Genomic DNA, 14,014 nt, shown 5'->3' with positions numbered 1-14,014 from the left:
GGTATATAAAATGGAAATGTAGGATAAGCAGGCTACTTACCAAAGAAGGAATGCATTTGTGATATAGGCTGGCTAAATGCTTTCAATTTCCCTATTCAGGTTATATAGGAAGACTGTATTTTTCATCATTCCTAAAGATCCATTAGTCTATGTCACTGGTTTCCCGCCAAAGGTATCAGGGTAGAAGTGATGCATATCACTTCCAAACCTAAACCATATATCTCCATGATTACCCACTCCCACTGTTTCTCTTCTCTGATAAATTCGAAAGCCATATTTATAATATAATAGCAGCAGGAGAACTCTGTATTTTTTTTGTTGGAGTGTCATAGTATCTGTATCAGACTGACCGGTGAGCAAAAGCAAACCTTTGTCATGTTAAGTCTGAAATGTCTGAGTTTATTTATTAAAGCTCCTATCCTTAACTTTCTATACTGTTGCCTCTTGACCCTAAACCCATTTTTCTATATTCTACCTCAAGATCCTAAAGCTGGGAGACTTCAAACCAGATTTCTTCTTTGCCACTATGCTTTTGGTTGGGTTCTGCCAATGGTAGTCCTGAAGACAACTAGAAGTCAGGAGGACAAACGACTCATTCTTTATTCTGTTTCTGTCAGTGTCACTCCAGGAAGGCTTCTTTAGATCAGTAATGGATGTTGGGTACAGTTTCTAAGTTTATTTTACACTTGTTGAACTATCCTTATTGCACCACCACCACCCCAAATGTATAAAAATAGAGAAGTGCATCCTCTTCAGGGGTGTGGGTCCTAGATCCACAGGATCCAACCTCTGAACCCCTGAGGTACCTGTATCTGGGGAGATGCACTCCTCCTCAGAGGACCAAGACACAGTTTTGAGGGGCTTGTCCTCTAGCCTTTCAGGTTCTAACAATTCCAGCCTCCTCCCTTTGTTACTCTTCTGCATGAAGGGTTGTTACTTCTACAGATATTAAACTTGTGAATCTTTTTGACATGTTAGCTTTCCAATACCAGATTAAATACTTTTGCATATTATATTCTCTTTGTTAAAATTGCCTGTTTTCTTTCTGTTTTGCTGACTGTACTCCAATTTTTATACCATTGAAATACAGAAATTTGAAGACAAAGCCTGTGCCACCATAGCACAAATCTAAAATATATAGTATTTCTTTAATGGTTGGGTAACGGGTAGAAAGGAAAGTGATTCAAAAGTAGAAAGCCTTCTAGTTGCATAATGTTTTGTCAAAACTCTTGGTAAAACTGCTGCTTGAATTAACTAGAGAGGCAGACAGTGAGTCTGCTGGGCTGGCAATACTCAAAAGAGATTGGAACACAAAACTTTAATAGTGTATGTTGACTATTACTGGCTACATTTGGCAGGGTATTACAAGAGAAACATGAGTGGCTAGTGTGAAGGCAGATACATAGAGAAACAGAATACAGAAGTTTCCAGGACTTATTGAGCAAAATGGCTGGTTTCTTCTAAAGCCCAAATGGTGGAACAGGACATTGATGAAAGCATTGAACAACAAAGGGCCACTGAAAAGTTCCATTTGTGTAGCAGACTCAAGGCAAACCCTACTGAGATCTCAGGGTATTGTAGTACTAAAATCCCATGATTCCGGAATATAACACTTAAATGTTTAAAACTTAAAATAACTCTAGGTCCCATTATCTTCCCCAAACAGGAAAAAAAATAAGGTAATATAGCTCTCAATAGGCACTTCAAACACGGTTAAACAGGACAATGGAAAAAGAGAAATATCTGAGAAGTCATAGCCAGAGGCTACAGGGAACTATGGACAAGGAGGATATCCCAGGGAGGTGTTCAGACCCTATTGCTGACCTCTAGATTGGGAGACTTTATAATGTCTTTCCAGCAGGATTGTGCCTGTGATTGACACGTGTACCTGATTCTTTATCTAAGTATCACAATTTATTGTGGTTTCCCTTTTCCTATGCTTCTCTTTTATATTAGGTGCATGGGAAGTGGACTGCAAAATGCAGGTAAATTGTTCATGGGTGATTCATTTTCATCATTTGATGAGGACAATGGCTAACCAGAGATCATGAATTTGTGCTGAAATTAGTGACTGAAAGAATTTGAATTGTCACTCGTGAAGAGTAATCATCTCTTTTCAGGAGATAATGGAACATGACATGAATATCTGGTGACCAGTAAGATGGACTGTGGCAGAGATGGGTTATATGCCCATTAATTCCATCTCCTTTTTCTGGCCACATAGAAAGGCAGCCAGCCTCCCTTGCAGTTCTGTTGGGTCTGAAATGGAAGGATGTCCATGCATTCAAGGCTGCTCCATAATGGCCCATGCTCGATGTTCCACACAATCTCTTCCATTTCCTCTGTGACCATGTGCTTACAAAGGCAGCATCAAAAGATGGTAGAAGTCTGGATCTTTAAATCATGACTTGGCAGTGAACCTCCAAGGAGAGCTGGCCAACACACATCAGCCCATAATACAAGGAAGAAACCTCTTATTTTATATGTTAAGAAACTGAGATTTGGGGGTTATATGTTAAAGTATATAGAGGTTACCCCTGTAATACAGCATTAGATTTAATTACTGGATTTCATTCCATTAGTAACTTGATATATTTTTCTTTATATTAAAATTAATTGAATGTGAAGAAAATGTCATCAAGAAACTGAGATTATGAGGTGTAGCAGAAAAAGCATTGTTTTGAGAAGTCCCATTCCTAGTAACCCTTTTATTATTTACTAGATAAGTGGCACTGGGAAAGTCAATTAATTTTCGTGGGCCCCAGTGCATATCTGTAAAATGAAGCTGTTATTAGGTTTATTATTAGGTTACCCAATTATAGGCAGAAAGCCAGTCCAAAAATTTGCTCACAGTTTTTACGGTTTTTGTTCTATGATTCCATGAAGTAGGAGGTACACACTAAAGCACAGGAGCAGTAATTTTTTCTTACTTAAAAATGCTTGGTTATAGTATGGTACCTGATAAAGTACAGCTGTACGCATACCTATTACGTAATACAATGTTTTAGTAGTGTTAACTCATGCCCCACAGTTTTATGCTATCCAAATATAATACATAAGTCATTTCAGAGTGAGACGAGACAATGCAGATGACAATTTCAAAAGGAAACCATTCCCTAAAACTTTGAATACCCAGTAGTTCTGCACACATCTCTCCATATCCTCAGCCCTCCCCTTACAATCTAAGGATGGGATTTAAGCAAGATCCTCACTTCTCTTTCTATGTTTTATCAAGTGAAAGTCTATTCTTTCAGATGGTTTCTCTTAATATCAACTCACTAAGGTTAATTCAAGGTCATCATTTCTATGTAACTGCTAAGGTCTGAATATTTGTATCCTCCCAAAATTCATGTCAAAATCCTAACCCCCAAGGTGATGATATTAGGCGGTAGAGCCTTTGGGAGGCGATTAATTCATGAGAGTGGGGCCCTCATAAACGGTATTAGTGTCATTATAGAACCCTGAGGGAGCTCATTTGCCCCTTCCACCATGTAGGGACACAGTGAGAAGGCACCATCTACGAATCAGAAAAGCAGGCCCTCACCAGACACCAAAACAGCCAGCACCTTAATCTTGGACTCCAGACTTTAGAACCATGAGAAATAAATTTCTGTTGTTCATAAGTTACCAGTTTACAGTATTTTGTAATAGCAGCCCAAACATACTAAGATAGTCAAATAATATAAATTGTAAAATAAAACAAAATAAACAGTAAAAAAAAAATCTAAATGGTTCTTTGTTCATATTTAATTGTATGTTCAACTGCTAATAAATCAGGCTAATCAAAACACTTTCATTCTTATAAAAAGGTAAAACAATAATTAAAATATATCTAATATTAGTTTAAAACCCGGAGACCGAATGGAATTTTCCTCCTTTAAATTAAAATGAAGAATGTTACAGCCAAATCTAAACAAAGACATTTAAAACTCTTCCTAATGAATGCTTTGTCCTAATCCCTGGAAAATGATGGCTAGTTAAAGCCCAGCATTTAAACTTATCGCAGCAAATAAAACATGAAGGACCACATTCTTGAATTGGTCTTCAGATTATTTTTGCAATTGTGTTAAATCACAATTTGTTGTGAAAATTATAATTTTTGATTTTATTATGGAGACATTTTTAGAAAAAATATAGAAAAATACAGAAAGTAGGATTCTGATTTTCTTTAAATCATCTTTAGATGACTGCGTACTTACTTTTCTTCAACTGATTTCATCATGCAGTATAGAATCCAAGAACATAAACTTTAATTTAAATATTTTAAGGTCACTAACATAACAAATGGATGATGTCCAAACTAATAAAAAGAAAAACAACTGTTTAATTGGAATTAAACTCTAATATTATATGTCACAAAGGTGTTTGTGTTAGTTTACTAACCAAATCTATATGAACATATTATATAATACAAATGCAAATACTGTTGTAAACAAGGATAACATTTAGTTATAAGGTCATCCTCCCCACATTTCTTTAGCATTCTATTTACATACAAGCCAATTTGAGGTAAAATAACTTTCCACTCACCAATGTGGAGGTTTGTGAGGTGTCAGCCAAATCCCCTGAGATCTCGGGTGTTCGCGTGTTGTTTGGAATTCTGTGAGGGTTACGGGCTATCGCTTCACACCAGCCCAGCATTTTCTCCTTCCTCTTATCCCTTTTCAATTTCTGAAATTCTGAAAATAATTTACATTCCCTGAAACAGGTCACTTATTTTAGCTGTGTTTTGGAAAATATATATAATCAAAATTAAATCAACAATATAACAAAACACTAATGGAGACTTTTTTTAAAACCAGGGGTTATAAGGAGGAAAAGAAGAATATGCTGATTGTTAATAATATCCTAGAGTCACAGGAGAATAGAATGCGTATACATCTTTTCAAAGGACCTAACATCTTTTATATCTCTCTTTGTGGCACTAGTAGACAATGAGAATTCCTCGTGCCAGGTTCTAAGTGTTATTATCAGAGATCAGCTTATAACAGTAAGTTCTTACTTCGAGAAATAAGAACAGACCTGGTTCCTGATAATATCTACATATTTCAATGACATCTAAAATTTGGCATAACTTTTCAGCTAAATGTCCTACAGAAGCCAAATAAATCAAATACAGGCCAGTGATAAGTATTACTCATTCTGGCAGTGCCATGATTTTCTCTCTCATAAAGTTCTGCCATCTGAAAAAAATTGTTGCAAGTACAATAAATTTAGCATATGACATCTATCACCAGTACAATCTGTCCAAAGCAATAATTTAAAAAAATCCTTACTACGTCATGAGTAGAAATATTCCACAACTCTTTCTAGATTTCTAGAACTTCTTATTTGGGGGAATGTTTTGTCTCTGAAAAAGTCATATCAACAATGACTTCTAACATAATGGAGAAACATTGTTTCCCTTGTAAAGTTTTACAGCCTACTTTTCCACTCCACCACCCTCAGTAATTAGAAATAGTTTATTGCAGGTCTTTAGTTAAATGCATTACACTGTCAATTAAATATCAAAAATAATGTGCAGTAATTATTTTTCACAGCATCCAAAGCAATTAGCAATCTGGTCGTTTGTAACATTTCAGAGATTCAAAACTGCACATTTCAAAGCACTAAGAAAAGTAACATAAAGAACGGTGCGCTAACAGATTGATGAGTTATTATTCTAAATGACAAAATACTCAAGTTAAATGCATCTGAACAATGTAAATAGGAAAGTGATAAAAAAGATCTTTTATTAAAAATGTCTAAGATACTCAACAGAATGGATTTCTTAATAAGACCAGCAATCTAATATGAGTGACTCATTCAATTGAGGTACAGAGAAATGATAAAGGGAACTTGGAAACAATTGTTTGAATGATGTTGAATTATTAGTGCTTGGCCTTTCAAACACATTGCTTCAGAGTTATGTAAAATTGTGATCTATTCAATACAAAATCTGCATACTTAATTTGCACTCTACAGAAAGTAAATATTTCCTCATTCCCAGTAACACTATCTTGGTTACTCATCAGCTTTTAATTGCATTTCTTGAAGTATGCTAAGAGTAAATGAAAATAAGGATCTTTATTCAAAGGCAAGGAGTGAAATGATACATAATGACCAAAACAGTTTAATCAAGTATAAACAAATGTTCTACTTCTAAATCATTTACCATTTTTTTTCAATTTTAACTCTATAATTAAATATCACTTTAGTACTTATAGTAAAATGCTAAATTCATTTATGAATGAAGAACATAATCGTGTGGCCCACAAAATTATGACACCATCAGTATCTATTCTGAGATGTGTTTGCAAAGGTAGCCAACTTCTTATTTCCCATTCAGATTCTTTTTGATGCTGTGGTGGTAGTAGCTTTGTCATTCCTTATTGAGTCAATATTAATCCATAAATATTTATGAAGCCCCTACTATATTTTAGGTACTGAAGCAGGAATAGTTGTCATAAGAAGAGGATAACTTTCATTTTTGATGTGATTTGGGTTCAGTGCAGCGATCTATTCTAGAGAATTTTAAAGTCCATGGACCACTGGGATCTTTCTGATCTCTAATTTTTAGATTTGTACGCTTACTTGCACAACTCTAAGGTGACTGCCTGCTCCCCCTCATCATGTCTTCCTTGAAGCCGGCCTGCGCAAATCATCTTTTTGAACTGTTTTGTTGGACAGCTGTCAACAAATCATCATGACAAAAGCTGTAAACTTTTGGCTACACCTGCTGAAGTATTATAACAAAATGCCAACTGCATTCTAGTTTTCTATTGCATATAACTGTCATTATCTTATTTTAGGATTATTAGCTAGGCTAAATAATTCAGAAAGTTAAAATACATACTTTTAATATAAATAATATGTTAGTAATAATCATTAAATACTATCCATGGACAGCGTACAGACTATTTTAAGAAAGCAGACCAGAAACAAGATACATTGCTATGGACTGGAAAGTTTATAATTCAGTTTGAACTTATAGGAATGTTTATAAAGACAGTTAAGTGTGTGAAATGAGAGACAGCAATCTAACTACACAGCTTCACTTCAGTTTTTTATTATATTAATGCAGAATCTATGAAAACAATAAAAATGTCTGTGATGGTTACATTTCTATATCGGGACATTCATTTCATGTCCAAGAAATAAATTTTGTTTAATGATTTACTTTAAATAATATGCATTTTCTGAGATGTCAGCTACGTTAGAATCACAGCATCATCTCCTGGAGAAGTCAATGTTTGAATAACCTCAAAAGGGGCTGGGCACCATGGTTCATGTCTGTAATCCCAGCACTTTGGGAGGTCGAGGTAGGTGGATCACTTGAGCTCAAGGGTTTGAGACCAGACTGGTCAACATGGTGAAACCCTGTGTCTACTAAAAATACAAAAATTAGCCAGGCGTGGTGGCGTGTGTCTCCTGTAGTCTCAGTTAGTACTCAGGAGGCTGGGGCAGGAGAATTGCTTGAACCTGGGAGGCGGAGGTTGTAGTGAGCTGAGATGGCACCACTGACTCCAGCCTGGGTGACAGAACAGGACTCTGTCTCAATAAACAAACAAACAAACAAACAAGTAGCCTCAAAAGAAGCAGCATGAGTATAGGTGTAAATCAGAAGGGAGAGAGAGAGAGACAGAAACAAGGAGAGACCATTGCGTTACCCCTTAAATTCCTGTTGGTAAGGGAGTGTTACAATTGCCCAATAACAATATGTTCTTTTCTGTTATCACGAAACACTTAAAGTTTGGATCACATTTCAAAAATATTTTCTTTTTTGCATTACTGATGCTAAAATACAGATTCTAAAAATAGTTTAGGTGAGTTGAGAGAACTGAAGAATTGAAATGTTGATTGCTGAGCCTCTGTAGACCAGCCTTCTTCCTACACAGGTCTGGAATACTCATCATATTTTTAGGTGTAAGAATGTGCTGTCAGTCAGAAGGGTAGGCAAATTACAAGCATTTATAATTAACCCCAAAGCACTTTAAAATGTAAGTATCATTAGTAATATATCAAAATAGGAAAGTGGTCATTAAGCACTCATGTTAATTGCTGTCTAGTCATTGAACCAAGCTAATACGAGATGCAGCAATGAGCAACTTATATAATGATCACAGGAAATTGAGATTTAACTAAGCTTAATTTTTAATATGCTACTTGAAGCAGATATTTAATTTAATAAATAGTAGCATAGTGCATTCTCTGTGAACTACATTGACAACAAATTAATATTAGGAAAAAATTCAAAGCAATTATATCTTATGGATAATAATTTACTTTTAATTCAGGAAACATCTAGTGAACATTTTCTTTGTGCCAGACACCGTGCTTGGAACCTTTGGTACAGAGAGAGAAAAGACCCAGAGCTTACAATTAGGAAGGGAAACAGAGAAGAAACCCAATTTTTATAAGACGGTGTGATAACAGCTATGATAGCAGTACACTGAGCACTATGAAAACGTTGAGAAAAGACATTTAACTTAGCATGAGATGCAGGGAATGGCTGATTTTGGAAGACTTTCCAAAGAAAGTAACAATTACAAGTAATTTACATGAAAGTTAAAATTGTTACTATTCTAAAGGCTTCTGTCACTACAAGCTGTTTTGCACAACTCCAGCGGGGGCATCATCTACATTGCAATCCATGTAAATGACACTGTACTCCAAGGAATGCTTTTCACATTAAACACCATGAGAATGGTACGCCTAGAATTGTGCAACCTGGCAGCCCTGCTGGACTGATTTCTCCAAGTGAAGCTTATTATACTCACTTTATTTTACCCCAAGGCTAATGTAATTTAATGTTAAACTCAGAGATTTGTTTGCCACAGGAAAATGCAGTTGCCTACCTCTATTTATCTCTCTGTCTCAACTACTTCCTTCCTCAAATTTGCCCATTCCATATCGTATCTAGTTGTGCAGTTACGACTGAGCTAAATGCTCCCTCTCTTCACCACGTGCATAGAACTGAGAAAGTGCCCACCTTCCTCATTCTCAAATTTGAGACTTGAGAATGGTCTTGTCTAAGAATGTTAAGGGCTTTTAAACGGAACATTTTAGAGATTTTGTGTATTTGTTTAGCTAATGTGTCATTAAGAAACATAAGTATCAACTATTAGCCCGTCACCTAAATAATAATAAAGTTCAATTTCCATTATGAAAGGAACAACTTGCAATTAAGAGAAGTGAAAATGTGTGAGCCTGTGTGTGTTCCAATAGTGACTCAGTATATATTGAGAAAACTCTAACATTCATGCCTGTCACTCACATTTGCTGCTGCTGTGGACCTCTGAGTAGATGTTTTCACGTGCTCAAACACAGTCCTCACACGTGAATTGTTCCTAACGACTTGGGGTGCCAATGAACACTAAGAACTTCTTCTCGGGTTGAATTCTGCAAGAACAGATTACTGTATATGATAAATTTATTGCTATGTAATGGAGATGTGACCTGGAGGTCTTTTTAATTTCTGCGAGTAGGATGTTAAGTTTCTCAAATGGAGGGAGAGGTTCATAGTTGTATTCTAAGATGTGGAAGAGCAACTGAAATAGAATCCAATAAGTAATTGTTGATCATACAATGAATGAGAAGGTAAAGAGTTCTTTTCTGAATAATCATGACTTGTAGTGAAGGCTTAAATTCTTTGGTGCTTTTAGCTTAGACTATTTGAAATATATATTTAGTATAGAGAATTCTTTTAAAAAATTTTGTCTCTACCTTGCAATTACTTTTAAAACCACTAACCTTTCTATGAAGTCAGATAAGCTACCCTCACCTTGCAAGGTGGCATGATAGTGACTGAAGAAATGGCACAATACAAGGAAGTAAGGCTCTCATTCTCTCCTCTATTGAGGCAATGCAGAGAGAAAAGCTTTTTTTTTTTTTTTTTTTTTTTTTTTTGAAATGGAGTTCTTGTTCCTCAGGTTGAGTGCAATGCCACGATTTCAGCTCACTACAACCTCTGCCTCCCAGGTTCAAGCGATTCTCCTGCCTCAGCCTCCCAAATTGCTGGGATTACAGGTGCGTGCCACCACACCCAGTTAATTTTTTGGATTTTTAGTAGAGATAGGGTTTCGCCATGTTGGCCAGGCTGGTCTTGAACTCCTAACCTCAGATGATCTACCTGCCTTGGCCTCCCAAAGTGCTGGGATTACAGGTGTAAGCCACCATGCCCTGACAAGAAAAGCTTTTTGAAAAGACAGTACTGGTAGCAATATAAGCCATTGTCCTAGAGATCCTCAGGAACAGGAAGGAGAGGTTTCTAGGTAGGTAACTTTGGAGAAACTATAACAATAGTGACTCCTCCAATTCTAATTATACTAAGAGATGTAAGTGACCCCAAAGAGAGAATGAAGCTCCCACATAAATAGTTACACCCAGAGATGGGGCAGTTGGTGTTCTTTAGTGATGACTGAAAACCTTCCTTATGGAATTGAGTGTGTTAGTGTGGAACTCAGCACACAGCTTGGGCCAATCTTGTAGATGTAAAAATAAAATGTAGAGACTTCCAGTTTAAGCTCTGACATGTAAAGAGTTTGGAAGTCATAACTCCCATTCTTTTAAAATGAGAAAGCTGCATAAAAACTGAAAATAATTTTTCTTGGACCCATTAGAGAACTGAAGTTGCAGAACAAACCACCACTCCCAAAATATGGAGAGAGGAAAATATAGAGAATTATGGTTGATTTCAGAATACATGGGGGAAAGTTGATGGAGCCCTAACCAGGTGGAAATTCTTAAGATGTATCTTCAATATATTATTGGAGACAGTGGGGATTAGGTTGAAAGTGAGAACTTCCGGGAGGTTGCATTATTAGTGGGGACTCTACACTTCCCTGGGTTTTACTGCTAGGCAACTTATCTATATTTCATAAGAATATCTGAGAAAGATACAATAGTGGCACTAGCAGGGGAAAAGGACAAGCAAACACTGTGAAATACCCCAAACGGTCTTATAAAAAAGGTTTATTCTCCAGGGGAAAATATCTTGCCGAGGTTTACTAACCCACCAGAATAAGGGTCATTTCATCCCCACTCCAGGCTTTTCTACTCTTTCTGCCCTGTCTATGGTGGGGAGGGAAGCTAAGAAACACTTGTGAAGGCCACAGCCCAGAAATACAGGCTCACTAAAAGACTTTGATTGAATCATACAGTTACAGAACACTTCCCCTCTACTGTACCTTACCATGATACCAACAAGGCTTAAGGTAAAACAGCGATGTGTAGCTTAAAGAACTGCAGGATGCACACTCTTTGTGGAGGAGTACTTTGGGAGCCCAAAGGCAACAGGATAGACAAATACTAGGGCACTACAAGAATTCTATAGCTAGAGTAAATATTAAATACAGCCCAACTTCTAGCTGGAATAACACAGAAACTCCCATTACCTCAGTTTCTGTTGCCTGATGTATCATGCTTAGCTTTCTACGACGACAAAAAAACTACAAAGCGTGCTGGAAAGCAGGCAAAAACAGTGAAAAGATATATTAAAAAAGCACTAGAACCAAATCAAATATGACACAGATAATAGCTCAAGGTATTTAAAATATATACGATTAACATGTTAATAGCTATAGAGGAAAAAGGAGACAACATCAGGAACAAATGGGGAATGTTAGCTGAGAGAAGGAAGCTCTAAGAAAGTATCCACAAATGGCTGGAAACCAAAACATTGTAACAATAATGAAGAATACCTTTGGTGGGCTCATCAGTAGTCTGGAAGTGCCCAAGAAAGGTGTCAATGATCTTGATGACAGAGAAACTTCAGAACTGAAATGCAAAGAAAAACAAAGAATGGAAAAAAGAAAACACAGAACATCCAAGAATTGTGGTATAATTTTTAAATTTGTAACATATGTATAACCAGAATACCAGAAGAAGAAAAAAGAAATAATAGCGCAAAAGAAATGTTTTAGGATACAAGGTTAATATAGAAAATCAACTGCTTTCCTGTATACCTTTCCTTATACCTATATACAATCAATGCACAATTAAAATTTGAAATAAATTAATACTTTTTAACAGCATCAAATATTATCTAGGTATAATTTTACAGGATTTATATAAAAAACTGTAAAACTCTGATTTTAAAAAATCAAAGAAAATCTAAATAATAGCAGAGACATACTGTTCATGGATGGGAAGACTCAACTTTGTTAACACATTAATTCTTCCCAACTTGAGCTGTATATTTCATGCAATCTGAATCAAAATCTGAGGAAGATATTTTATAGATAGTGATACACTTCTTCTAAAGTTTACGGAGAAAGGCAAAATACCTACACTAGTCCACACGATACTGAAGAAAAACAAAGTTGGAGAACTCACACTACCCAGTTCCAAATTTACTATAAAGTTACAGTAATCAAGACAGTGTGGTATTGGAAAAAGAGTAAATATATAAGACAATAAAATGTAATAGAGATTTTAGAAATAGACTCATAAATAGAGTCAACTCATCTTTGACGAAGGACCAGAATCAATTCAAGAGAAAGACTAACCTTTTCAATCAATGATTCTGGAACAATTGGACATCCATGTGCAAAAAAAAGACTCTAGACACAGATCTTATACTTTTCACAAAAGTTAACTAAAAATGAACCATAAACTTAAATGTAAATGCAAAACTGTAAACCTCTACAGGGAAACAGAAAATGTGGGTGACCTTGGGTTTCATAATGAGGTGGTAGATGCAACACTAAAATCATGATTCATGAAATAAAAAATGTTGATAAGTTGGAATTTATTACTATTATCAATTTATTACTATTATTACTATTTATTTATTATAAAGTATAAAAGTATCTTTTATACTTTATAAAAGACTCTTAAGAGAATTAAAAGACAAGCCACAGACTGGAAAAAATATTTGCAAAATGCATATTGAATAAAGGACTTGTATTCCAAACATACAAAGAACTCTTAAAGCGCAACAATTAGAAAGTGAAGTACCCAATAAAAATAAGCAAATGATCTGAATAGACGTTTCAATAAAGAAGATGTACAGATGGATATCAAGCATACGAAAAGATGCTCAACATTATATGTCATTAAGGAATTGCAAATTAAAACAACAATGAGATGCCACTACATACCTATTAAAGTGGATAAAATGCAACAGACTGATAATACCAAATACTGACAAGGATGCCAAGCAACAGGTATTCTTTTCCATTGCTTGTGGGAATACAAAATAGTACAGCCATCTTAGAAGACAATTTGGTAAGTTAAACGTAATCTTATCATACAATCCAGCAACTGCACTTATAGCTATTTACCCAATTGATTTTTAAAATGTATGTCTCACAAAAACATGCACACATATGTTTACAGCAGTTTTATTCATAATCACCAAAAACTGGAAGCAACAAACATGCTCTTCAATAGGTGAATGGATAACTAAATTGTGGTACATTCATACAATATCATATTATTCAGTAATTAAAGGAAATTACCTATCAAACCATTAAAAAGGCATGGATGAATATTAAATGCATATTGCTATATTTAAAAAACCAAACTGAACAGGGCTACTTTCTGTATGATTCCAATTATATAGCATTCTAAAAAAGATAATGCTATAGCAGCAGTAAAATGATTAGTGGAGGGCAGTGAGACTATTTAGTATGATGCTTTAGTGGTGGATATGTTACCCTATGCATTTGTGAAAATCTTATAGAACCTCACAGCACAAAGTGTAAATCTTAATGTATGAAAATTAAAACATATCACTTCAGAGTTCAGGGATCCCAGGATGGAAAGTAGGCTGTGAAAAATACAATCTACATATATTACAAATTATAGAACCATCTCACTGAAGATGGTGAGGAAAAATGTGCTGACTTAAGCTAAGTACCTTTAGAAAGGAGTGCAGTCTGAAAGGTTAAAGGCAAAATACATTGTACATAAGCACTGTGCTTTAGTTCATAACATGGTCCCCTGTGGAGGTATGACTTAGCAACACTGACAGTGCTATAAATGCATATGAGAACTGAACAATTAGATAGAGGTTTGGCAGATAGTAGAT

General features: G+C 35.5%; 1 protein-coding gene across 3 annotated transcripts in view; it reads right to left on the bottom strand.

Moving 5' to 3' along the window:
- MARCHF1 (membrane associated ring-CH-type finger 1) overlaps window positions 1-14,014 on the bottom strand; it is an 828,885-nt gene that overhangs the window by 307,770 nt on the left and 507,101 nt on the right. For all 3 annotated transcript variants that reach the window (XM_050791815.1, XM_050791816.1, XM_050791812.1), the window contains one exon: window positions 4,531-4,679. In XM_050791815.1, coding sequence (XP_050647772.1) covers window positions 4,531-4,641 — 111 coding nt within the window. In that variant the 5' untranslated portion in view covers window positions 4,642-4,679. The remainder of the gene's footprint in view (window positions 1-4,530; window positions 4,680-14,014) is intronic.

Source organism: Macaca thibetana, chromosome 5 (assembly GCF_024542745.1).
Source record: "Macaca thibetana thibetana isolate TM-01 chromosome 5, ASM2454274v1, whole genome shotgun sequence".
Taxonomy (NCBI): Eukaryota; Metazoa; Chordata; class Mammalia; order Primates; family Cercopithecidae; genus Macaca; species Macaca thibetana.
Note: the sequence above shows the minus strand (reverse complement) of the source record. Positions and strands in the feature narration are given on the sequence as shown.